Here is a 27,387-nt window from a genome sequence, read left to right on the forward strand (position 1 = left end):
AAGAAATCCAAACTTAGCTCTTAAGGTGGTAGCCTAAGAGTGGAAGTACTTGAGAACCTTATAAACTACGAGTTGGCCTTTGTGCCATATGCCATAGTGAACATACTTTCAGCTGTGTCAAGTGAGTAACTGTGAGATGGCCATGGTGAGGGTGTATTGCACTATAACAAGTGGGTCAATGCTCAATTGGTTATGGTGAAGGGACTCTTGGTTGCGACAAGCTAGTCTAATCTTTTAAGGTGACTATTTTACCTGTTTCATTCCTTTCTTAATGCTATGTTTGATATTTCCATATTTTCAATTTCTTTGACTTTAGAAAGCATCCTATTTAATCTTTAATGATTCTTTAGGATCCCAATTTCTATTTGTTATTTACACTACAATAGAATAAGCTAAATATGACGGCTTATATTTGACGGTTATAAGTGAAAAATGACAAATAAAAAAGGCGCTAAATACTTGACGGTTGTTTCAAAACAATCGTCAAGTATTTAGTATATATTTGACGGTTATATTAGCATAACCGTCAAATATATATGCATCCCAGATTTGATTTTTTTATAAATATATTTGACGCTTGTTTTACAATAACCGTCAAGTATATTTCGGAAGACTTGATGGTTATTTGTAAAAAAGCGTCAAATATATAGTTCAAAAGGAAAAATAAAAAAAGTTAATTACTTGACGCTTGTTTACTAATAACTGTCAAGTATGTCTGAGTTTTATTTGACGGTTATTTAATAACAAGTGTCAAGTAATGAATACTTGACGGTTATTATGAAATAACCGTCAAGTATTGCCTTTTAAATTTACGCTCCAGAACTTTTCATTTTCACATTTCTGCAACTCGAACGTTTTCGAAAATACACCCAGAGTGCTCGGAAATCATTTTCCATCACTAAAACTGCCCAAAAACACAGATTTAGACTCGATTCTTCTTGGGTTTTACTCGTGGGTTCCATTTTTTAGGGTTTGTGGGTTGTTCGTTCATCCAAGTCTTCATTTCGGGCATTTTGGGTTCGTTCTCCATCTTCCATATGTGAGTTTAATTTCTTCTTCATCTGTTTAATTCATTTTTAGGTTTAGTGTTTAGGGTAAATCTGACTTCAAATTCCCCTACTTGCTTCTCAACAGTGCAAAACGCGAGTTGTCTTCTTTCCTCCTTCCCCTGCTCTTCTTCTTCGTCCTCGTGCTCTGCCTCTCTTAAGTAAGTTGGCATATCCTTCTTCCTTGTGATATTGTTGTCAATTGATTGTAATTAGAAAGTTGATTGGAATTAGCAATTGGAATATGAATTTTTTGTTCATTAGAACTACGATTTGTGATTGAATGTATATAGGCTTTTGTTTTCAGTTCTTTGTTAGTTTTGAAATTAAATTTAAGATTATATGAAAATTAATTTACTGTTGGGTATTTTATGAATTTGTTGAAAATTTGCTTCCCTTATTGTGATGATGGTGATTAATTTTGTTGTTGGATAACTTGATTAGATATGATTGAGTTATATTAAATTTATAGGACAAAATAGATTGTTGGGATAAAATTTTTATATCAATTATTGTTGGGTAACTTGATTGAGTATAATTAAGTTATATGAGAACTTGAATGATAAAACTTTTTGTTTAAGTTGATTAATTGTGTTCTTTTTATTTAAGTTAATTAATGTTTGAATTAATTGTCTGCATTTTGTTTAAGTTGATTAATTGTGTTCTTTTTATTTAAGTTGATTAATGTTTGAATTAATTATGTGAATTTTGTTTAAGTTATTTAATGTTTGATTTAATTGTCTTCCTTTACAGATAAATGGCTTCTGATAGCGAGTCTGTTGATATCCCTCCATCAATTCTAGCTACAAATCCGACTGAGGTTTCGAGTACATAGAAAAAGCTAGAGCAGGAGTACAATAACATTCAACGAGGCCTAACAATAATGGAAGAGGTGACAAAAACAACAGCTGCAGGAAAAAAAATTGATGTGCAATGGAACAAGAAAGGGCAAGCAATTAAATCCTCAAAATTCATAAGTTATATTGGGGTGGTGGCAAAGACTACTGTGCCTATCACAGTAAAATCATGGCGCAAAGTAGATGAGGCCACGAAGGCTCTTATTTGGGATACTGTAGCAGTAAGTTACATTTTACTAAGTATATTTTGGTATAAACTATTTTTAAAATTAATGCATATGATATGTTGTTTATTTTATTTTGTAGTCAAGATTTGACATTGATGAGAGTAGGCAAGATTTTGTCCTACAAAAGACTAGGAGGGCACTACGGTCTTTTAGATATTTTGTCACACAGAAATATTTGAAAGATCCTGATGCTGAATTTGTAGCTCGAGTTCCTCCCTTATTATAGCCTTTGGTAAAACAAAAGGATTGGGATGCTTTTGTTACCTCACGGCGTGAGAAGGAATTCAAGGTATTAATATTTCTTAAATTTCAAGTTTGGTGTTATTTATTGATTATATGTGTATGTACTAACAAAAATTTTTGTTATTAACTCGTCAAGGAATTAAGTACACAGAATAAGGAGAGAGTAGCGAAGAACGAATATCCTTATAGAGCAAGAAGGTTAGGGTATGCAGGCATTGAGCAGAAACAATTAGAGGAGGAGGGATCAGAGGTTATCATATCCCACCATAAGCTCTGGGCATTGGCACGCACTAATAAAGAAGGAATTATTGACAAGCCCCGCGTGAAAGAGGTTACTGAAAAGATTGTAAGTATTATATTTATCTACTACTTAATAATTAATTATGAATATCCAAACTAAACATATTTACTCTACACAGGATTCCATCTCTTAGGAAGTCTCACAGGGCAACCTTCCTGAGGATGAAGATATCTTGGCTAGGGCGTTGGGAACTGCTGACCACCCTGGTCGTGTCAGGGGTGTTGGCTTCGAAGTCACGACGAAGCAATATTTTGGCAAGATAAAAAAGTGAACATCAGCTTCTTCGTTTGAGGTCCAAGAGCTGAGAGAAGAGCAAGCCGTTATGAAGCAACAACTACTAGCCCAGGCAGCATTAATTGACATGTTGTTGAAAGGGCAAGTCCTTAGGAGGACTTTGGGTGAGATTAGCCCTAGTCAGAAAGATAGCTGCACAGTCCCCTCAGAAAAACTACCTGAGGTAATATGTTTTACCTTATGAATTTGTCTAATTATTTTTATTTTAGAAACTGATTGTCATTGTTTGTTTAATTAGGGCGAGAACGATTGCAATTGTTTGGCAGACACTCCTGAACATAGAGTAGTTGCAACAGGGCGTGTGTACAACATTCTCGGGGACACAATCCATAATCATCCCCACTCGCCCGACTGTGTTAGAGTTTCTTTACTTGTTGCCATCGACCCCAACTATCCATTGCCTGTTCCTACTGATGAGGCACAGACGGTAGGGGAAGCAGTAGGGAGCTTCGTTGCATGGCCTAGCCACCTTGTAATAGTGGTAACACCAAAGCCGGCAAAGGACCCATTGCCTCTAAAGAAAAAGGTACAGTTTAAATAATTATTTATAATTTTATAATATAATTATAAATATCTAACTTTTTTGTTGTGCAGCTGAAAGGGAAGAGCAAGCTAAAAGGTAAGTCAGGCCATACCAAAGAGTCAGCCACAGTTTCGCAATATCCAGCAGCACCGGTGCTAACTGTAGAATACAAATACCGTGCCTCTCTTGAGACATATGCGATGGCTACGAGGATGGCTCGTCAAGTTACGATTGGGGATATCATTAGTTTTGATGATGGGCTGTATAGAAGACCGGGCTTGTTTGAAGTTGTTCGGGATGAAATTTTAAATGAAATTCTCAAGCACGAAATGGCCAGTACTAGTCTGATGAGCTTCTACATGAGGTATTTCTTCGATAATGCTCAGTTAATTACTTAAATTATATATATGTATGTGTGCACGTGTGTGTACTAACCTGGTTTTTTTTACTTAAGCCACCTTTATACCTCATTTGTGATTCCTGGCAGCCTTGAGTCGAGATTCAAGCTGATTAATCCCCACGATGTCTCTGCCTATAATGGAATTATAAAGGAAGCTCTTGAAGATTAAGCAAGGTAGCTTTCAAATCAATTTAAGGATAGGGGAGCAAGCAATGATACTTTATTTCTTGCTCCTTACTGTCAAGGGTAAGCCACTTTCTAGCTACTTTTGGTACAAGTAAATATTTTTTATATTTACTTATTTGATAACACTTGTTATTTCTTATTAGAGGGCACTGGATGCTTATTGTGGTTAACCCTGTTGCTTCAAAAATTTGGTATCTTGATCCTCTTAACGGAGAACCAAGCAATAGGCCAGATATGGTAGAACTTTTTAATAAGTAAGTTAAATTTTTATTAATTATTATTTTAATATCCATATATATTAAATTTCTAACATTTATTCTTTATTTCCTTCTTAGAGCTGTGGTCTTGTATCGAACTGCGACCAACAAGACCTTGTCCCCTAGCTTAAGGGTATTGGACTCTTGTGAGACATAGGTCACAGTTAAGGTAAACCAAATGGACTGAGTTTTTAATTAACAAACCATGGCCTTTTAACTATTATTTTATTGATATGTAATAATTTTTTGCACAGTGTCCACTCCAGCCAGATCAGAGCAATGACTGTGGCTATTGCTTGATGAGATTCTTGAAGGACATTATCACCCATGCCCCTACCACATTACCTAACAAGGTATATATTAAATATAATGATACCTAAATTATAAATTTTAACAACTTTTGTTAGATAGCTATTAACTTGAATTTGTTGTAACTCTTTGCATACAGTACTTTGAGGATGCCTACTATATTCAGTATGCAGCTGCACATATAGAGGAAACCCTTGAAGAGGTAGCTTAGGCTGTGTTTAACATGTGGATAGCAGCAGTGGTTAGGCCTAATTAGTTTTAGTGTACACATTTATTTTTTTGGTCAATTTTATGTCTGAGGCCAATTAATTTTGAAATTTAAACTTGTAAAGTAGGTAAAGTTATAGATTTTTTTATGGCATTGGGTTTAGAGTATAGGTAGATATAAGATAAATTAAAGATATTTAGATTGTAATTTCAATATAAATAATGATTCAATTATTTTTTATTGTTGGCTGGCTGGTATATATATTTGATTACTTTGTATTTGTAGGGAGGCTGCTTAAAAAGTAGCCCCCAGCTTTTAAAAAAACACATCATAAATACTTGACGGTTATTTAGAAAGAAACGTCAAGTATAAGTTTACTTGACGGTTACTTCAAAATAACCGTCAAGTATTTGGCACACAGAATTTACAAAAGCATATTTGACGCTTGTTATAAAATAACCGTCAAATATTACTAAATACTTGACGGTTATTTAAAATAACCGTTAAGTATATTGCTGCAGTATATGCAAATGTTTAAGTAATTATTTGATAGTTATTTTGAAATAACCGTCAAGTAATCTCTAAAATATTTAACGGTTTTTAACCGTCAAATAAATATATGGCGCCTCATTACTTGACGGTTAAAAACCGTCAAATAATTTCTAAAATAACCGTCAAGTAAGGGGGCATTTTGTAGTAGTGTTAACAAATGTTTTAAACATTAAAGTCATGTTTGATCCTTTTATTTAAAGGTGTTGGTTAGTGGAGTTATTTAAAGCCTAAAGGTTAATGATGGAGGTCATTACATTTTGTATGACTACTCCCAACTCCTCCTCTCTCTCCATGAGATATGGTTTGATAGAAAAAAGTGATTTTTTATTTAGGCCCATTTGGATTTTAATTGGATATAATTGATTATGAAAATAATTGATTAATATGATTGATTTTAATTATAATTAATTATGTTATAATACAATCTGTTTTAAAATTAATTTTAATATAATTGAAGATGTTTAGATACTTTAACTAGAATTAGTTATAAATATATAAATTACCATAAAGGACATTAATTTTGAAAATTTAAATATTGATAAAGTTGTGTATATCATTAAAGTTGTTCAATTTTATTTAATAAATAAAATATACTATTTAACTGATATACCTAATTAATTATATAAATGTAAATTATATTAATATTAATAATTTAATGTATGTAAAAATAAATCTATAAATGTAATATCTATTTAATATTTATTATTTAATATAAATATATTATATTTTTTAAAGTTATAGCTGGAGGTTATATATATATATATATATATAAAAAGTCGTAGATAGAGCCTGGAGTTCGCACACATTTTGCAAGAAGAAAAGTAATGTTGTACAGGAGGTATTAGAAGTTTAAAAGAAAATAAAAATAAAAGGCATTTGCATAGTGAGTTGACAGTGAGTCATACAAGGATATACTCCTCGATTCAATATATAAGTTACCTTTTAAAAATATAATTTAAATTATTTTATAAGTTATTTATTGATGAGATTGTTTTGTTTCAAATTAAAATTTTTAAAATATCCTTTAAAAATAAGAAAGAGAAAGACAAAAAAAAATAATATTATACGATTGACTTACTTTTTGTTTTTTATTTGAGGGTTATGTTTAAAATTTTACTTACTTTTATTCTTTATATTTTTATTGTATTGGTATTGATAAGATTAATAAAAATAATTTATAAATAAAATTAAAAGAAGTATATGGTATCTAAAAGATTTCTGACATGCCATTAAAGCTGAATGTGGAGAATAGATTCACGGAAACTAGAGAGATGAGCTTTTTTAAAAACACAATTAAAGGTACAAAATGTGGTAATCAATTTCTTAGGGTGTTTGGGCTTTTTCTAGCAAAACCATGGTTTAGACTTTCATAATCGATTTTTTTTATATCTAAACAGGCAGTTAATTTATGTTAATTTGTACTTGGACATTTTTGTTAATATTTAAGCACAGAATAACAAAATTTGTAAGCTGACCGAACTTATGATCTCTCGCGCACTTTTGGTTCGCATGCAACGCAAACTAACCATAAATCAATCTTTCGGTACACTTCTAACTTTTTTTTAAAAAAAAAAAAAGAATAAAATTGAACTTGTGGGGCCACACATGTAAATAAAGAAGGTTCCAATATTTACAATTTGGAAGATCACAGTGCTAATCTACCAACCCATTAAATCCCGTGACGCTTTTAAATACAGGTTTACGTATGCTTTTACTTAATTTTTTTTATTTCTCTGAATTGATTTGGGACTATATTTAAGCCCGAGAATTTGGTTCCAATCATTTCTATGATTTGAATATGAATTGGATTGACCAGGAACAATCGATTCCAACAATTTTTGGATTGGGTATACATGCTTCTACCCAAAAATATATATATATATATATATATATATCTGAGTTCCAAATAATTTTCTTAACGTTTTTCAAGAGTGTTCCGATCCACATTTTTCTTCAAGAGGTGAAAGTAAACAAACAGGAAAAATGACCGGACGCCAGTGGTGTTGAAGCTAGCTAGCTAGCTGCTGTGTTGACGCATGGAGGAAGCATCATCTAGAAAAGTAGGAAATGAATAAAATTCATGTCAAGTCGCAACCTACTTTTACTTGCCTAGGCCCCATGCATGGATCTTCCATTCATGAAAATATATAAACTAATAATTAATTAATGAACGAAGTGGGTAATTTGAAATATAATGTGAAAGTGAAAGCAAAGTGCAAGTCTCTGAATGAACGTTGCGGAAGATAAGTAGCTGGATTTAGATGAAGCCGTCAATTGAGACTTCACGTTCTGGAGCCCCTTCCCACAAAAGCCTTCTAGATATATAACTTACAATTCATGACCATCAAAAGCAAATTTAACAACAATCCAACAAGGATACAAGAAGACGGAAGATCTCACTTTTTGTACCCTTTGTCCCCTTCTCTTTACAAGCCGTGTACTACTTTCATTTCTTTTCTCCTGTAATTTTGACACACCTCTTTATAATATGAAAAACAAAAACAAAAACAAATTACGTCTAAAGATAGCATACAAAAATTTTAAAGGGCCATAATTCTATTACAAATGGACGAAATTTCATTATAATAAAAATGATAAAACTTTCTTCTGAATTTTAGAATATGGGTAATATTTTTTATATGTGATGGTTAATTAATAATCTTAAAAAAACTTAAAATTCGAAAAATTTTAACATCAATTTTCTATGTTGCATGTGTATGGTTATACACGCTACAAGCTTCATAATTATAACTATATACTAATAAAAACTACATAGATCCGTGTTATTTATAAATCATGGTGAATAATAATAATAATATGAATTCAATGCAAAACACACTGCGTACCCGTGTTATAGACAACATCAGAGTGACGGCATGCCTAATTGAAGCAGGTAATAATTTTAAATTTTGCCAATGCCTTTGTAACCTAATGATATGTAAGCTTTCATATAAATGGGAGGTTGTGGATTCAATCTTGCCTGTAATCTAAGACTGTTAATGCCTATGCTTGTACGTGACATTTTCAAGGGAAAAATATTGTTGCAGGTATTTATTTTCATCCATTCATGACCAAATATAGTCCTTTAGGTGTAATTTTTCCTGATAATTTTGCTTGATTATATATGCTGGCCTAGCTGCACCAAGTCTCGCCTTCATTTATGATTGAAATTTTTTTTCTGTATGTGATAGGAGTTAGCATATAAAAAATGAAAAAAATAATCATTTAACTTTTATAATTTTAACTTAATTATAACTTAATCCCTGAACTTTGACTTGTTATAATTTAATCCTTATAGTTTTGATTAAGTTGTAACCAAATCTCTGAATTTTGACCTTTACAATTCAATCTTTATAAATTTAATTATTTAATATACAAGTCCCTATATTTTAAAAATTAAAATTATGTTAAAATTTAAAATTTTAAAACCATAAAAAATAAGTTGCAAAAGTTAAAGTTTAGATATTGAATTACAACTGAGTTAAAATTATAAGAATTAAATTATAAAGAGTCAAAGTTTAGGAATTATGTTACAATTAGGCCAAAACTACTAAGATCAAATAATTAATTTTCCTAAAAAATAAATCAAACAACTAAAGCATACAAATTAGGATGAAGGGCATATTAATTGGCTCTTATAAATAGTTAAAAGCTAAATTATACTTTTAGTTCTTTAATTTAATATAAAGTTTTAATTTAATTCTTTAATTTTATAAATTATCTTTTTAATTTTTTAATCTCAACATCATTAGTTTTAAATGATTATTTTTTGTGTCAATTATTATTATTTTAAAAAAAATTTAAACTTAATATATATATATATATATATTATATTTGAGAATATTTTGTCAATACTTAAAAGTTTAATGTAAAAATTTATTAGGATAAAAACTAACACTATTAGAGATAAAGGTTAAAAAGACACTTTATAAAGTTAAGAAATTAAAATAAAATATCATGTAAAATTAAAAATTTAAATGTATAATTTAGTTAATAGTTAAACATTGAAACAGAGATACAAAGAGAGGGTCGAGAGACGAGAGGCCGAGTCGCTGAGACAGGGAAAAAAAAACCCTAGACTGACTACATCGCGTGATTGAAATGAACAGTTGGATATAGATGATCAGTCTAGCTTCTATCCTTTTTCCCCCCTGGACAAACTCAGGGTCTTTGGTCATCAAGAAGCAGCCAATTGTCTGAAGATCATGAATAATTGCCAGGTCAGCAGGGAAAGATTGATTGCATATCCAATTATAACTGCATTTTTTTTCTTTTTTTGGCTCTACAATTTACTGATTTCTGAAATATCCCGCTCTTTTCCCGTGGGAAGCATAAAGGCTGAGTTCAGATTCAGTCATGAAGTTTTATGTAGAAGAGACAATAAGCTGATACAGAATTAGATTCATTATATTGTGACGGAGGCTTTTGAGCATTAAAAGAGGCTTAATTATACATCTGACGTCATCATGCCACTAACCCTAACGGGGGAGACGACTCGTTCAAACCCCAAAGCTCAAAGGAATAGACACAGCCAGAGTCCAAACAAGCATAACATCACGAAACCGGCCACGCTCTTGAACTTAAAATATTCATGTTATAGGAAGCCAGAGTTTACCAGCGAATGTATTCGCTATTAATATATTCAACCTCCTCCTCGCTGACCTCCTCTCCTTTTATTCCCTGCCCCCCTCTCTCTCTCTATATATATGGTCCTCTTCCTCGTCCCATCAAAATTGAAGCCTTGGCACCGTATGTATGGAATTTCCACTCATGAATCCCACAGGGAAATCTCCCAGGAGATCCTCTGAACTCCAAGGTCCACGTCCCACGCCTCTCAGGATCAACAAGGACTCTCACAACATCAAGAAGCCCCCACTTCCTCCTCGCCAACCCATTATCATCTACACTGTTTCTCCCAAGATTATCCACACCACTCCTTCTGATTTCATGACCCTCGTTCAGCGCCTCACTGGATCTCACTCCTCTTCTAATAATACTTCGTCTTCCTCAAACCACGATCCTTTCACTTGTGTTGCTCACGATGATGATGGCGCTGCGGTGTCGCCTGCAGCACGTTTCGCCGCCATAGAGAAGGCCGGGTCGTTGCCCAAGAATAAGATTCAGCATCCGAATGTTGACGTAGGTGTTGCCGATGGGGCGGAGATCAGCGGCGCCAAGAAGACCGTGTCTCATGGGATTTTGTCGCCGGGACCCACTTCCTTGTCTCCGATCCCTTCGAGTTTCTTTTCACCACCGTCGACATCGGAGCCCGGCGTGGTTGGCCTTTTTCATGATTTGAGCCCCGTGCTTCATAGCGGCAGGAATTTAATGGAGGGTGGTTTCGTCCCTAGCCCTTCTAATTACTTTGTTTCGCCTCGTACTATTGATTTATTCCACACTTTATTTAACTAATTAATGATTAATGACTAGTTAATATAATTTCCTAGTTTTTCTACACATTTCATGTTGTAGTTAGTTTCTCAGACAAAGGATATGGGCATATACATGCAAATCAAGCTTAAATTGGAAATTTGTTTTGTTGCTCTTTTGGACTTGGAGGCTAGCAGATGGAAACTTCTCAATGGATTTATCATTGATATACCATCGAATATTTCCTTTGATGATGAGTGGGCCATAATATCACTAGATTAATTCGTTGACGCCATTTTTGTCATGTTTCATCAATATGGCACTGGTAATTAGTGACTTGGCTCGCTCTATATATTAATTGCTATGCTTGAGTTCCCATCTTTCTGTCTTGTTATGTACTTCGAGTTTCATATTGTTCTTCGCTAAAGTCATGACTAATTAATTTAAATTAAATCCCAACTAATTTTAAAGTATCAAACTTAAAAAATTTATAAGTCTGACTCTTAATTTTATAATTTTATTGTGATAAATTTATAATTTATATTTTAAATTTTAACAGAAAAATAAATTTTTTTATTTTTTAACTATATTAAAACTTGAAAAATAAATTATAAATTCATCACAATAAAGTTACAAAATTGATAATCAAACTTACAAATCCTCAGAGTTTAACACTTTAAAATTGGTTAGGATATCTTAATTTAAATTAATTGATTTCTTTAAAGTCTAACTGTCATTCTCCCTCTAAATAGGCTTTCTTGCAAAACTTGATCATTAATATTTAGTAAAACCCGATACCCGACTTCTGCAAAACTCGCATATATAACCGGCGAAAATTAGGGGAATAATAGTTGTGTGTGTGTGTGTGTCCAGTAAATAATACATCAGCCTGCTCCTAGAAGACATTTAAATTATAATTAAGACAAAATTTGGAAGATGCGGCATTCAAAACCAAAATGTGCTTTTCTGGTGGAAGTAATAAGGTTTAAATCAACTTGCAGGAAATCACCAGGTTTTCTATTTAGAATTTAGATCGTAAAACCTAGACCTAGTGTTGAAGAACACCGTTATCGAAATATTTGATTATTTTGTTGAAACTTAATAAGACAGAGATCCCAAAATATGGAGAGAAAAAATTATACACTTAAAATAACGAGAGTACTAAATTAGTTTTTGTTCAAGTAACATGATCACGAGAAGAATTATATTGCAGGAGATAACTCTTGAATGTGTTGGGTGATGAATGGTGATCACATCACATCCATGAATATGAACTAATTTCTACAATACTTGCAACGCTGGGACAACAATGTCCTGTTCGGAATTACAAGGACTAATTTATATAAATTGAACAAATTGAAAAATCAATGAGCAAAAGTCAAACTAAAAGGATTAAAAGGATTTCCTAACTTGGGGAAATTTCCAGCTATTATATATATTATGGAGAATGATCGAGAGGCCCAAAAAGATCAATTAATTTAAATTAGATCTCAAATATCAAATTTCAAAAGTTAACAACTCAATCATTCAATTTTGCAACTCCGTTATGATGAATTTATAACTTGTATTCTAAATTTTAATAAGAAAAATAATTTTTTAATTCTTCAATCATGTTAAAATTTAAAAAATAAGTTACAAATTCATTACGATATAGTTATAAAATTAAAAGATTGAGTTATAAATTTCTGGAGTTTGATACTTAAGACCTAACTAAAATTAATTGATCATTTTAAAACTTCTTTATCATTCTACCTATATACTATACTCATACTTGATCATATTTATCGTAGCATAAAAAATTACAAACTAACCATCTTAATTTTACTCTTGATCTTTGTGCATATACCGTTTCGCAATAAGATATACGCTTGATCTTTGTTCAATTGATGCGTCTGTTTAGTCATTTTTTTCCGAAGTTAATTAAACTCGCGTATTAAATTATTTTTGTGTTTCTGAACATTTAAATTCATCAATGAATAATTAATTGATTATATATAATTGTATTTTACAAAGACAATGGGACTGGATCGACAGTGTCAACTGTCAAGTTGTGCAGGACAAAACAAAAACGATGTCTATTCGGGGCCTTGAAAGACATGAACGATCATTGGATAAAATTTGGATCCCCAAAGTCAAAAGGTTAGTTTAAGACTCAAACCAAATATTTGAGTATTTTATAATCAATAATTGACGATCATAAGGGAAAGCTTGATTAAAAGATTTGGTGCGGAAATTAAAAGCAAAAACCCTTTACTATCAAATTGGATTTATAACATCTTTGTCCCAAAAAAATTGGCTTAATAATATAATAGTCAAAAGTGCTTGACATGACCGGCTAAAGATCTTTTTTTTTTTTAATTCCAACACTTGGTATCCACCTCCTGTCCAGATTAATTTGAACCTTTATTATATGAAATCGATGTTACCAATGGTGGCTTGATGGGTACTTTGAAGATGTCTTTGAAATATTTATTTAATGCAATTGTGTGTTTTAAGACTTGGACTCGAACTCAAAACCCTTGAATAAGCTAATTCAATTCTTTTAACCAATTGAACCAAGCGTCTTTCAATTGAAAATGTGTTTTGTACAAATTAAAATCACACAAGATTTTTTTTTTTTTGGAACAAAATTGCATGATGACAGGGGAGCCGGCGATCGAAGCCTTGGTGAACAACGATCGTAACTATAACGGTCCTAAGGTAGCGAAATTCCTTATCGGGTAAGTTCCGACCCGCACAAAAGGCGTAACGATCTGGGTACTATCTCGAAGAGAGGCTCGATGAAATAGACATGTCTGTGAAGATGCGGACTACCTGCACTTGGACAGAAAGACCCTATGAAGCTTCACTGTTTCCTGGGATTGGCTTTGGGCCTTTCATGCGCAGCTTAGGTGGAAAGCAAAGAAGGCCTCCTTTCGAGGGGCCCGAGCCATCAGTGAAATACCACTCTAGAAGAGCTAGAATTTTAACCTTGTGCTAGGACCTACGGGCCAAGGGACAGTCTCAGGTAAACAATTTCTATAGGGCGTAGGCCTCCCAAAAGGTAATGGAGGCGTGCAAAGGTTTCCTCGGGTCAGACGGAGATTGGCCCTCGAGTGCAAAGGCAGAAGGGAGCTTGCCTACGCAAACCGTTTACCTGTAACTATTCAATATCCTTATGAAAAATTAATAACATCGAAACATTTTTGCCATCGAATCCATTTTGAATTTGATAAGTGCATTACTTGTGAAGTATGTGTTCGTGTATGTCCTATAGATCTACTCGTTGTTGATTGGAAACTGGAAACTAATATTCGAAAGAAACGATTGCTTAATTACAATATTGATTTCGGGATCTGTATATTTTGTGGTAACTGCGTTGAGTATTGTCCAACAAATTATTTATCAATGACTAAAGAATATGAACTTTCTCTTTATGGTATTCCACCCTTTGCTTGCTTTTGGTCCAAAGATCAAATTCTTAATGATATTTGGTTGTATTCACCAATTTTCACAATAATAGCTTCTTCCACTGCAGGATTAACTACATTTTATATGTTTTGGATCTATTAACTTGTTATTGAAGGATATTTAAATGTTAATTTGTAAAAATTTTAATGAAAAAAAAAATAGCTCATTCTGTTCAATATCTTTATGGGGTAAAGAAAAAGAAGTGAAAAAAGAAATGAATTTATGTTCTTTATGTCTAGACTAAAAAAAATAGAATATTTCTTTGAAATTCTATATTCTTTTCTATATTCATATTAATTATGTTATCAATAGCTAAGAATAAAATAGCTAAGAATAAAGAGTTAATAACTAAGATCCCAGTAGTTTATTAAATTCCTATGCGTGCACAAATTTTGTTATGTGAGCCCGCTTAGCTCAGAGGTTAAAGCGTCACATTTGTAATGCGATGGTCATCGGTTTGATTCTGATAGCCGGCTTTTTTCTATTTGTTTTGATTTTTTATGTAATTCCAGATTGAAATCCAATCTCCTTTTTTTATTAATTAATAATTATTAATAATAATAATATTAATTATTTCAAAAAGAATTTTGAATTATTTTCGAATTGATTCTAATTATTATTTATTTTTCTATTTTGATTTATTTACTAACGAATAATGAATAATTAATATTCATTATTTCATTATTCTTTTTTATTTTCTAGTTCAAATTTCTTCTATAAAATAGATGATAACGTAGAGTTTTTAGATAGGAATCATCTTCCACATTTACATAACTAGAGATCAATCCTACTGACAAAAGTTGGATCTTAATTGAAGAGTTACCCATATTTAATGTTTAACCATATCTTGAACATGACTGTTTTTAATAAAAGAATACCTATGAACAATCAAAACAACTAAAGAACAATAATATTATAATTAATATGTAATATAGCATACTCTCTCCTTTACACTGCTTTTGTTGTTTGTAGGCTTTATTGGGTAGTGGTTTCAAAACATTTGTTGTTTTGCAATTTCACATCTTGGTTTTTCCCTAGTATGCCTTCATTCAATACCAACAACTTCACTTCTTTCTGTACATTTGTGGTCATACTTCAAAATTAGTACTCATGTTGTTTTAGAATTGCATGCCTGGTTTATTTATTTTCAATAAGATTCTTATTAAATGATTTAATTACTTACCATAATATCGTACTTGCTCGCACTCTAAATTCTTAAATATTGCATTAAATGCGTTTTCTTTTTCATATAAAAAAATGAGGTAAATTGAATTCCAAGGACTTACTAAAATCATGACATACCTCTAGACTTAAAAGAGCATTTAAACAAATCTATTTTAGTTCATGTTAATTGTGGAGCAATGTTTTACCTTAATTGATGATCCTTTTTTTTTTTTTAAGTTTGTGTAAAAATACTATTTCACATGGAGTAACATGTCAGTGGCTTGGACCTGGGATATTTCAGAAGGCATGACACACCAGCAAATGCCTGTACTCTCGCCGCTGGTTAGCACGAACCTAAAGCCACTCAAAGCCAAAAGAATCATAGGCATTGGCGCATTGCCTTTGATCGGTGGAAGGTCTCCCTACAAAGAGTCGCCGACCAAAACACGACATCGGAGACGGCATGAATACAATCACTTGTGAAAAAAAGAAAATCCTTCGTTGTCCATCCACGTGTTGACTTGCATAAGATGTTAAGCCCAAATCCTGCTGCCATGGTTAGCCTGTACCTAAAGTGCACGTAGCCTGTTTTCGAGAGGAAGAGGGGGCTAAAAGGAAGAAAAATTATGGTTTTCACTTTTAATCCAAATAACACGCACATAAAACGTTGTAAAAAAATCGCCTTTCTCAAACATTCATATGGTCATGGCCGGGCCAAAAAGAAGAGCAGCCTTATATTAGATTGCAAGCGCGCGTCTCAGTTGTCTATACTTGAACGTCATTCATCATTACACAGAAGCACCAATCTAATATCTATCAACGAATAAATAGGATGTACAATAAATAAGCTTTAAGACTCTCACGATGGGCCGTTCAGGCAGTGAGCTAATGCCTTGTCCGTATCGTTGTCATTCATTATCAAGGCTTCCGCAACGGTGCTTGTTGCAAATCCCATTTCACGCAGGAGGGTGTAGCCATTAACAAATTCTTGAACCTGAAATGAATCAAGCCATTGGTTACGAGAATGGTTTAGGCCGCAAAGAGTGTCACGCAACATCTTTCCAGGAATGCGACTTAAACAACTGCGGGTAATTAAAACATTCATGAAAAATATTATGCACGTCTTCTAGTGATTGGCATAGAAAGTATTTGCAGAGATAGTTTTTCTTTATTAGGTAAAATCATCAACAAAAAATCATTGCCCGAAAAACTTGTTACAACCAAATTAAATGGGGGATGATGTTGGTAGTCTCACTTCAAAAAAGAGGGGCTGATTATCATCTATAAATATACCCTTTTCAAATTAATTTCCGAAATCTCTACTAAAATATTTTCAACTCAAGCTGTTTCTGGTAACCACAAACAGGCCAACTCAAGTAAAAAGAACGACAAATTGAATTGTTGGAAATAAAACTAAGTGCCAGGCCATGACCTCTATCAGTTGACTTTACCAAATCCTGAAAAAGTTTGCCCATGAAAGCCAAGATGACAGGTACTGGTAGTAGTAGAATAGGAGGCAAACTAAAGGGTGAGAAATTTGTGTGAAGTAATTTCTCATTCGCATACAGACAGATCTTGAAGTGATCTAACATCGAGAGAGTGTGTATTGTAGCAGAATCTTTTCCATTAACGTTTAAAGCAGAACGACTTCCGGAATGACATCCATCACTAAAGATCACCATTACATTTCGTTTATCATTGATATTTTCCCTTTATGGTGAAGACACAGTGGATTTTGGGAAAAGAAGAACCAAGGGGGTTTGGAGGGGCAGAAAATAACCATATGATTCACAGATCAAACACAACATAAGTAAACTATAGTGTATACCAGCTCTGGAACAGTAACTAACGTTGCCCTGTAACTCAAACCATATTAAAAGATGATTTAGTGATTTTGGATAATGCACTGGGCTCGTGCTACCAAGTTGCAAAAAGTTTGGTAGGATAAAGAAGGGAAGATATTAATTCACTGTGCTACTCATGCAACTCTTTGGTGCATTTATTTAGAGAGAAACTTCTGTGTTTCAAGCACCTGATAATTTAAAAATGGCAGATGTGTAAAGGGTCAGGAAGATATCTTTACATGTTTGTTTGTCTGTCATTTTTCGTGTCTTGATATCTTTACAAGCAAAATGCTTGGATGTGATTCTCTCTTTTATTTTCTTCTGCCCTCACCCCACTCCATTTGTTGTATTTTTCTTCCTTACATATTGCCATTAGATATTTCCTTTTTTTAGTGAACAAAATATTTTTCCGCACCAAGAAATTATCGACTTGGTCCATAAAAATCAAGGTACCATACAATCTGCAGCATTCAGGGCAGAGAGAAAGACATTTGGCATGTGTAGAAATCAGAAAAAAAATGACCATACTTTTTCAGCAATGCTATTGTTAGAGCATCACGTGCAAAGTGAGATACAGGGATCAAGCATATACCTTGGTTGGATTATCTCCATAATTGGCAACAGCAATTGGAACAGCCTCTCGGTTGAGCCCAGAAGCAATATATTTGCTCACAATAGGATCAGAAACAGGGCCCTGCAATAAAGTAGCGTCCATTTCTCATATCAAGAGCAGGAAGCTAATTTAATAAAGTACACTAATCCCCGAGGTATGATGAAGTTAATTTTCTACATAATGAGTGTTCCCTTCAGAAATAATCATTGAGCTATCTGTACTGGTATAATATTATAGTCTTTGTTTTGAAAGTATTAACTCAGCTGCCTAAACTATCATAAAATCAAAATATCATTTTGTGCTAAAAATCACGTTTAGGAGGATGTTCAAGCACTTTACTTTCTTAATAAATTATAATAGCCCATATTTTCTCAAAAAATGGTTCTTTTTCCAATAGATAAAATTAACTAACATAAAAGAAATGGCAATATGGCATGCATCCATCAGTGGGATTCACTACCAAAATAAAGAACATACCTTTGGTGATGTAGATTCAACACTCTTAGCTGGAAGAATTTCCATACCAAATCTACTCCAATTGGGGTTTTGCTTCTCAGCTTCTGCCAAAACTTTTCTCTCCAAGTCAAAATCAAATTGAAAGTTGCTACGTGGTATATCTCCACCATGTGGTAACAAATGAGGCTACAAAATTGGCAAAACCACACAAATAGTTTATTAGATTGTTACTATAGAATCAAGTCAATGATGTGAAGCAGGACCAGCCAAAAATAAAGTGAGAATGGAATTAAAGCAGCATTAATCTCCCAAACATAGAATGTCATCAAACCACATTGGGTTACGAATTGTCTAGGCAAATATATTAATGCATAATCTTTTGCCCCAGATAACAGAGTTATAATATTATTTGCAACAGCCACCTCATAGGGGATATCTTCGCAGACTTGCAGAATATTTGAAAGCTATAAAAGTACAACAAGGGCAGAAAAGAAATGGGTTTTGCATCTCTAATAACTCCTGAAATTACCATAAGGAAAACCAGTGAAAAAGAACGTCTACTTGCTTTTTAATCATTATTCAGTCTAAGAAAATGCCTGAAAATGAAGGAGAAACACCTTAGTTCCTATTTACAAAAATAAAAAAGATATTCAGAATTTTGCAAATTATAGAGAAATTAAGCGTATGAGTCATATAATGAAATTGTCGGAAAAAGTAATTGAACATAGGTTGAGATTGGAGACTGATATTTCTGATAATCAATTTACCTTCATGCCTAGTAGGGTGACTATAGAAGCGATTTATCTACTAAGGGCATTAATGAAAAAATATTAAAGTAAATGTAAAGAGTTACACATGATTTTCATTGATTTGAAAAAAACTCATGGCCATGTACCAAAAGAAGTATTTTGGAAAGCTTTAAAAAAGAAAGGAGTCCAGGTTACCTATATTAAAGCTATACAAAATATGTATGAAGGCGCAACTACTAGTATAAAAACGTCCGACAGTAAAACAAAAGCCTTTCCTATAGGGATTGAACTAAATCAGGGATAATTTTTTACTCCTCATTTTTTTGACCTAGTATTCAAAAGAAAATCCCCAAATGCATGCTTTTTAAGAATAATATAGTTCTTATTACGAAGACAAGAGAAAAAATTAACTGCAAACTTGAGTTATGGAGGAAGACCTTAAAGTCGAAGAGTTTCTGCTTAAGTAGGAGTAAGATGGAATATTTATATTACAATTTTAATAAGGGGCCAGTCGATAGTAATTTGAAGTGAGATTAGGAGATTAAATTATATTTCAAGTAAAAAAATCTAGATATTTAGGAGCTATTATTCAACATAATAGAGAAATTGATAGGAATGTTATGCATGGAGTACAAGCCGAGTGATTTAAATAGAGAAAAAAAAAAGGAGTTATTTGTAATCGAAAAGCACCCAATAAACTTACAAGAAAGTTTTATCAAACTACTATAAAACTAGATGTGTTACATGGTAGTGATTGTCAAGCTTTAAAGGGACAGAAGGAATATAAAGTTGAAGTAGTGAAGATAAGAATGTTGATATAGATGTGCGGGCATACACAAAAAGATAAAATTCAAAATGAACATAAGTGAGAAAAAGTGGGTGTGGCATCTATTGAGAGAAAATGATTAAAAAAATTATTTAAAATAATTTAAACATGTACAGAGAAGGCCATGGGAGGCACTAATAAGGAGAGTGGAATGAATAATTTTGAATCCTGTAAAGAGAAATAGAGAAAAGCTAAAGAGAACAATTATATAAGTTGTTGAACAAGACCATTTAATTAACAATATTTTTAAAAACTTGATTGATAATAAAGCACAATAACATCGAACAATTCATATAGCCGACATCACCTAGTGGGAGGCTTATTGTTGTTATTGTTCACCATATTTACCAATAATTTTTTTTGCCAATGTTTGCCAATAATTCACAAAAACATCCATGAGCCCAATTCTGTAGAAAAAATAAATCAAAATATCCCCAGTGTAATGATGACTCCCAAATTACACCCAGAAATTTATCAAATACTACTAAATATGGGGAGTCATCAATCTCCACCACCCAGATGGGCAAAAGTGACAAAAGATGGATGAAATAAACAATCAAATTCTCAAAGCAGGTATACATAATGAGCAAGAGGTGCAGCAAACTGAATGAAAGAATAATTAGGAACAGGAGGAATTTGAAGTTGTTAACCCACGCGAAATCAATTTAAGATAAACAGCAGCCGCTGCTTACAAACAAAAAGTATTAGCATCCAAATATCTAAGTTGTACCACAACAGAGGCAGGCGTATCAGGGACAAATATTGAGGAGCAGTGCTTCAAAGGAACAACAAGCAAAAGATCCACTACAAAGTACACATATATTTGAGTTTTCATCTCCATAATAACACACAAGATTCATTTCAAATCAAATTTATGATTGCGACAATTAAAGTAAATCTTACCGGTGGAGTGATCCTGTATTCCGGCTTTATAGCAACCTTAATGCCCAATCCTGCTGAAAATACCATAAGAAAAACGCCATGATTTTGATGATATAAACAATTTAATCATGGAACGAGACATATCAAGTTCCCCGTAATTTTCCGGAAGAATAAAACAATGTTAGACATGACATTATCTGCCTATTTTAACCCGGGTAATCAAGTTACTTTGGTCCAAATTAGAGCCCTAACACCCTATTAGATTCAGTTCAACAGTAACTATCGAACCTTTAGAGGTTCAATTCAACAATAACTAATCGAACCGTACGAGGTTCCAAACAACTGGTTCCCTTTCCATATCTTCACATTTTCTTATCTAAATTTCAGAAGAGTTTAGAGAATAGTAAAATTAAAGGAGGGAGTGGAGAAGGGTCTATACACGGAACGGACGAGGTAGAAGTCTGATGATGCGGTGAGGGACGGGCGGCGGGAGGAGGTGCGACAAGGCCATGCGGGCCGACCTTGGGGTACAAAGAGGGCCCGTACATGGGGTGGGTGGGAGGCGAAGAAGACGAGGATTGACGGTAGATTGGAACCTGTGCGTCGTGGGGTGGACCTGACCTGGTTCTGAAATCGTAGTCCATGACCTCACAAAAATGGTCGCGGGAAGGAAAATCTTCAGCAACAACAAGAAGCCACGACGCGTGAACTGTAAGTTGCGATTTGCTAGAGCCACGTCTTCAGCGACATTTCCTTCGCGTTTTACCCTTCCTCAGGTTCAATCACGCGCAACTTCGTCATAAAATCATGACAATCCACATTTACTTGTTTTATTTTTATATTTTATTTTATATCTATTAAAATAAAAATTATAAATTTTAATAAATTTATTTTATTATCAACTTAAATAATATAATATATATTTAATTTAGATATTTTAAATTAATATTAAATATTTTATATAAATTAATTATCTAGATATACTTTGTATAATTTAAATTTAAAATTTTTAAATTATAACTTTTTTTAAAAGTTTTCAAGAGATAGTTTGTAGATTATCTTTATCTTTATTATTAATATTATGTTTATTAAAATGAAAATTTATAAAAATTATAGAAAAAAGTTTAATATTAAATTCAAACTGAACAAAATACATCTATATAATCAATTTACAAGAGTTATAAAAAATTTAGTATTAAATTAAACTATCTAAATTAAATCTATATTTTTCAAATTAATGGTAAAATAAATTTCTTAAAATTTTATAATTTTTATAATAAATATAAATAAAATTTTAAAAATAAAATCTAAAAACCTAGACCTTTCAAATTAAAAATTTGGATAATTTAAATTGCTCATTAACTGATAAGCACTACTATGAGCATAGAAACTAAACGCCCTCAAATGCTGTTGTATGAGTAATATATAGGTTGAATCATGTATAAGGATTTAGAAAGGTAATTATTTATAAATAATGACCAATATAAAATATATTATTATTAAAATAAGAATATAACTTATTTTTTGAATATGAATTGTTATTGATCCTTATTTATGAATAATTTTTTCTTTGATCCTTAAATGTGATTCTTCTCAATAAATAACACTCCCTCCACTTATTATTGAAAGACATTTTCTCGATACTTTCTACCTTCCAAATTATAAGATATTTTTGAAAGATTTGACATTCTAAAGATAAAACATTTTGATAAAAATAAGGTTCTATTATTTTTTTTAATATTACTCTTTTTATATACTTCTTCTGGACCATAATATATAAGACAGTAGTAACTAATTAACGGTTCTTAAAAAGGTTAATTGAAACATAAATTTCTTAAAATAATTCAAATCTTTTCAACCATACTCTCATTAAATATTATATATAAATTACTTGACAATAACAATTAAAAGTATAATGTATAATTATTTTTTAAAAAAGTAATAAATGAAGTAGGAGTAAAGTTAAAAAATTAATTATAAAATTCGATCGATACCTTATATTTTAAATTAAACAATGTTTATAAAAGGCACTCTATATTGCAATCCGGAGGGAATATTTTATCTCTTTGATATTCTTTAGGAAATAGAGTATTGAATGAAAAATATTTTTGAATGTTTGTATTTTTGCTTTAAAAAAGTAAGATTATAAAGTATATTTAATGCTAGTAAAAAAATAATATGTAATAAGTTTTATTGGTAAATGTAATTTTGTTTAAAATTGTCTCATAATTTAAAATGAATGTAGTACTTAATATTATAATTATAAGTAATATATTAATTATTTGAATTAGACATCAAGAGGGCAAACTGTGATTAAAGAAAAGTATCTTTAAAAAGATAAATTGAAAATAACAACGAACACATATTTTTTATAGATAAAAATAGCTAAAAATGCCTTTATAATAATAAGAGGATAAACTAATGCTAGTATTAATAAGAAAACAAGTTAACAATATTTAACGAGACTCGTAAATTTATGATGAACATAAATGAGAGATTTTTCTTCCAGCATAAAAGGTTTTTATGTTTTTATTCAATGAGAGTAATAAATATAAATATAATGATAAATACTCTCCCATTAAAAAATATAAGATATTTTCAATCGAATAATACTTTTATTAAATAAATTAATTATCTTTAAATTCATATTATCTTTTTATATTTATCTTTGTTAATAGGGTGTTTCACTTAAAGTGAAGAGTTGGGTTGTTTATTTGTTAAGGATATTTAAAAAAATTAATTATACATTAAAAAACTAAAAATATTGTATATTTTTAAACATTAAATCTCAAAAACATGTCTCATGTGTTTTTAATAGAGGGAATATTTGTTTGGGAAATTTCATTTAAGACCCCTCGACTATGCTTAATAAAAAAAAAAAAACTCCTTAAACTCTGAAAATTTATTCCAAACTAGGGGTACTAAAATGAAATTAAAATGCTATCTCATTTCCCTCATCCCCTTTGATTCTATATTAAAGTTATTCATTTTCCTGCATGAAATTGTTCATAAACTTATAAGAGTCGTTTGTGTCACTGCTGAATCTTGATTTTATTTCAAATATTATAATCATGATAAAATAATTTGTCCATTTTCTTACATCAAGTTATTCATTAACCTATAAGAATTGTTTTTGTTATCACTAAATATTAATTTTACTCCAAGTGTTATAATCATAATAAAATAAGTTGTTCATTTCTTTATGTGAAGTTGTTCATTAACTTATATGAGTTGTTTGTATTATTACTATTGATTTTATTATATGTTATAATTATAATAAAATGAGTTATGTATTTCCTTACATCAAATTATTCATTGATCTACAAGAGTTATTTGTATTATTATTAAATTTTAATTTTATCCCAAGTGATGTGAAGTGCAATCAAATAAACAACTGCATACATAACCATGCCCAAATTTTCAATTCATGGGATGAGACTTGAGAGACGAAGCTCGTTCACAAATAATTTGCCCATGAATTCTACATGATTTTTTGTTCATTCCCTCACCAGATAAGTTTTCATCCCGTTTGCATAGTCAGCAGCTCTTTTATTTTGATTTTTTATGCAAATCACAAGTAGTACAATTAATGGTTCAATCGTCCTTTTGTTTGAAAGGAGAACTCGAACTGAGTTCAAGAAAGCAGGTGACGTTCTCGAAGCGACCCCAAAAACTCTTTAAGAAAGTTGAGGAGCTCGTAATTCTTTGCGATGCACGTGTTGCTCTCGTGATCTTCTCTATCAGCGAATTCGATTTCGACGCTCATCTTCACCACGGCGCTCATCACCAAAACATTGCCATTTGGCAGTGTTACTTTTTTTTTTTGATTTTTTAATCACAAATTTATTATAATAAAAAAAATAAATATTATAAAATTATTATTCTAATATTTAATAAATAAATATTAAGATGATAAAATTAAACTTGAATAATTTAACTCATTAAAATTTGACTTAAATAATTCATATATAAATTTTGATCTAAATAATTTAGAATTGTATTGAAAAATTAGAATTGTAACTAAAAATATTTTATTTTTTATTTTATTAATTTTGTACAGTTGTTTATCTATAAAAGGTAATATCTATGAAATGTAATGTCATTTCAGGCATGATTGGGTATTAAATATAAGTATTTCTTTTAACAAAAATTTAAATATTAATTTATTACAATGTAAGAAATTAGTTCATTTTGCTAGACACAGTCCCTGTTTTAAACTTTTTAAATCATTTTCTTTTATCTTTTTAGTACAATTCTGAGCTGCTCTTTCATTGCTCTAATTCAAGGTTTCTCTCTCTACACATTTCCTTAATTAGAAGGGAGTGAAGGAAAAGAGGATATAAAGAAGTTTTTTTTTTTTTTACCAAGAAATTTTTAGTTTGAAATAAGGTTAGTCTTATCATTTCTCACAATATTTTAATTTTACTTTACTACCACTACTGGTCTGAAATAAAGTTTCAAAATTTAAAGAATTTTTTTTTATTAAATGTAGTTAAGAGATCTCAAATGAAAATTTTCCAATTTGTTTTCTTTTTCGTGCACAACAACATGATGTCATGAGTAGTGCCAAAACTTCATTAACACTTCTCCAATCCCTAACCGACTATCTAACTCAAGTTTTTCCCAAAGAAAATCATGTCATCAGTGGCATGTTTGGATTGATATGAATTTAAATTTAGACCAAATTCCTCATTTAAATATATAAGAATTTATGAATTTAGAAATTCAAATCTATTTTTTAATTATATTTCTTTTATAATTTTAAATTTTTCTATACTCTAGTCATTTAAAATTTTAGTTACTTTAAATATATTATTTTCTTTTTGTTTTTACTATTAATTCCTTGATGACTCTCATATCTTTTGTTCATATCTCGTTCTAGTCTCTCACTGCTAAAAAAAATAAAAGTAAAGCTTACCACTTCTAATTTTTTTTTATTTGCGTTTCAAATTTCAACTCACATCTCTTATTCAGTTAAAGTTTTTTAAATTATCTAAATACAAAATTTTAAATGTGAGATTTTACATTTTTAATTTAAATTCAAATTTATTAATCTAGATGTTATCTAGAACACTAATGTGTCAAAACAATTCAAATATAATCAATAAAAAAAACATAACTTTTAGTCAATGTAATTTGTTATTGGTCCTTACATTTTATTTTTAGTGTTCTAATTCCTTGCTGTTTTTTTCATTTGCGCTTTAGGTCCCTACACTTTTAGAGGGATGATGACATTGCATTGACAATATTAATTATGCTAATGTGAACAATAACGTCGTTTATTATATGGTGACATGTCAATTAGTGGCTGATGTGTATTTTTTTTTGGGAAAAAAAAGAAAGAAAAGCTTTTGTATATTCGGTCCTTATTATAAAAAGTTTTCAATTGTTTCACTCATCTTAAAATTTTTTGTTATCATAAAAAATAATATGTACTTTTATTTGTACCCTTGACTTTAACTAATGATGCCACTACATTACATAACCTCACATTAATCAAGACAGGATAAAATTAAAAAAATAATTTAATTATTACAAAGTATTGTATATTTTGGACAAAAAAATTCTTTCTAGAATGTCCTGAGTAACATCCTAAATTTTAGATAATAAAAAAATTATAAAATTTAGGTCTTATTGAAGATTAAAAAATAAGAATTTATATTATTTTGATGTTTAAATTAAGGAATGAATTTGTATTTGAGGTTATTCAAAAGTAATAATATGGTCAGTCATTTAATTATAAATTAAAAATTTAAACTTAAAATCACATAAGAGATACTTAATTAAGATATAATTTTAAAATTTAAAATATATAAATAAATATATGTGTGTTTGTCTAGGTTAAAAAAAAGGAGGAGGAGAGGATGAAGATCCCACATTGCTTGGATGCGGGAAGAAGAATGTTTTTCTTGAGTATAAAATGGGAGGAAATGCGCATAGGTGGCAAAAAATGGGTGGGATGTAAATTGTGAAAATTATAACTAATGGCTCAAGAAATTGAATAATTAAATTTTAAATCTATTGTCATTTTTTTAATATAATTGTGAGACTCACAATCACTTTTCATATGACCTTCGCTCTCTCACGTTGGCTTATCTTCTCACACGCAAGGAGGGTTATTTTTTTCTTCTTTAAGTATGCTCCAACTTTTTAATTTAGATTAGCATTAAAAAATTTAATTACAAAATTAATTTTATAAATATTTCCTAAATAATAATAGTTTTCTAATGATATAATTATTTTATAGAGTAGAGCAAATATTTGATGTCATGATAAATTAAAAATACATGTTAAAGTTGTTAGAGATATAATAAATACTATAGAATATTTTTTTAAGGTTAAAACTTAGATTTAATATTTTTTATGTTAGACTCTAGATCTATATGATTGAATTTATGTTAAATATGAGACGTAGAAATGAACCTCTAATTATTAAATATTTATTTAAGCATGAATAGGTATTTTGAAGGCTATAGAATAGTGATTTGAGGCTTGAAGGTAATTTTTAAATTTTTATTTTTTTAGATAATTTTTGGAATATGAATTGATGAAATTGTGATATTGAAAGTGATTTGAGGCTTAAATATAGTTTATTAGGATATAAAGAATTATAGGAAGGAATTCAAAAAG

At 30.8% G+C, this 27,387-nt stretch overlaps 3 protein-coding genes across 3 annotated transcripts; 2 read left to right on the forward strand and 1 right to left on the reverse strand.

Moving 5' to 3' along the window:
• The first annotated feature begins 2,996 nt into the window (after nt 1-2,996).
• On the forward strand, nt 2,997-4,060 carry LOC129302524 (uncharacterized). Its single transcript, XM_054941465.1, has 4 exons — nt 2,997-3,131; nt 3,207-3,494; nt 3,563-3,855; nt 3,979-4,060. Exons 1-4 carry the CDS (start codon nt 2,997-2,999, stop codon nt 4,058-4,060), a joined length of 798 nt encoding a protein of 265 aa, XP_054797440.1.
• A 6,018-nt stretch (nt 4,061-10,078) lies between these two features.
• On the forward strand, nt 10,079-11,153 carry LOC129304156 (protein MKS1-like). Its single transcript, XM_054943837.1, has one exon. It carries the CDS (start codon nt 10,159-10,161, stop codon nt 10,813-10,815), a length of 657 nt encoding a protein of 218 aa, XP_054799812.1. The 5' UTR covers nt 10,079-10,158; the 3' UTR covers nt 10,816-11,153.
• A 4,934-nt stretch (nt 11,154-16,087) lies between these two features.
• On the reverse strand, nt 16,088-21,526 carry LOC129301737 (uncharacterized). Its single transcript, XM_054940330.1, has 5 exons — nt 21,197-21,526; nt 20,779-20,831; nt 18,322-18,486; nt 17,824-17,925; nt 16,088-16,381 (listed from the first exon to the last, which is right to left on the reverse strand). The coding sequence occupies exons 1-5, from the start codon at nt 21,399-21,401 to the stop codon at nt 16,247-16,249; spliced, it is 660 nt and encodes a 219-aa protein (XP_054796305.1). The 5' UTR covers nt 21,402-21,526; the 3' UTR covers nt 16,088-16,246.
• Nucleotides 21,527-27,387: the final 5,861 nt, after the last annotated feature.

The sequence above is a fragment of the Prosopis cineraria genome, unplaced genomic scaffold (genome assembly GCF_029017545.1).
Source record: "Prosopis cineraria cultivar Desert tree isolate PC_DT_omini unplaced genomic scaffold, ASM2901754v1 PC2, whole genome shotgun sequence".
Taxonomy (NCBI): Eukaryota; Viridiplantae; Streptophyta; class Magnoliopsida; order Fabales; family Fabaceae; genus Prosopis; species Prosopis cineraria.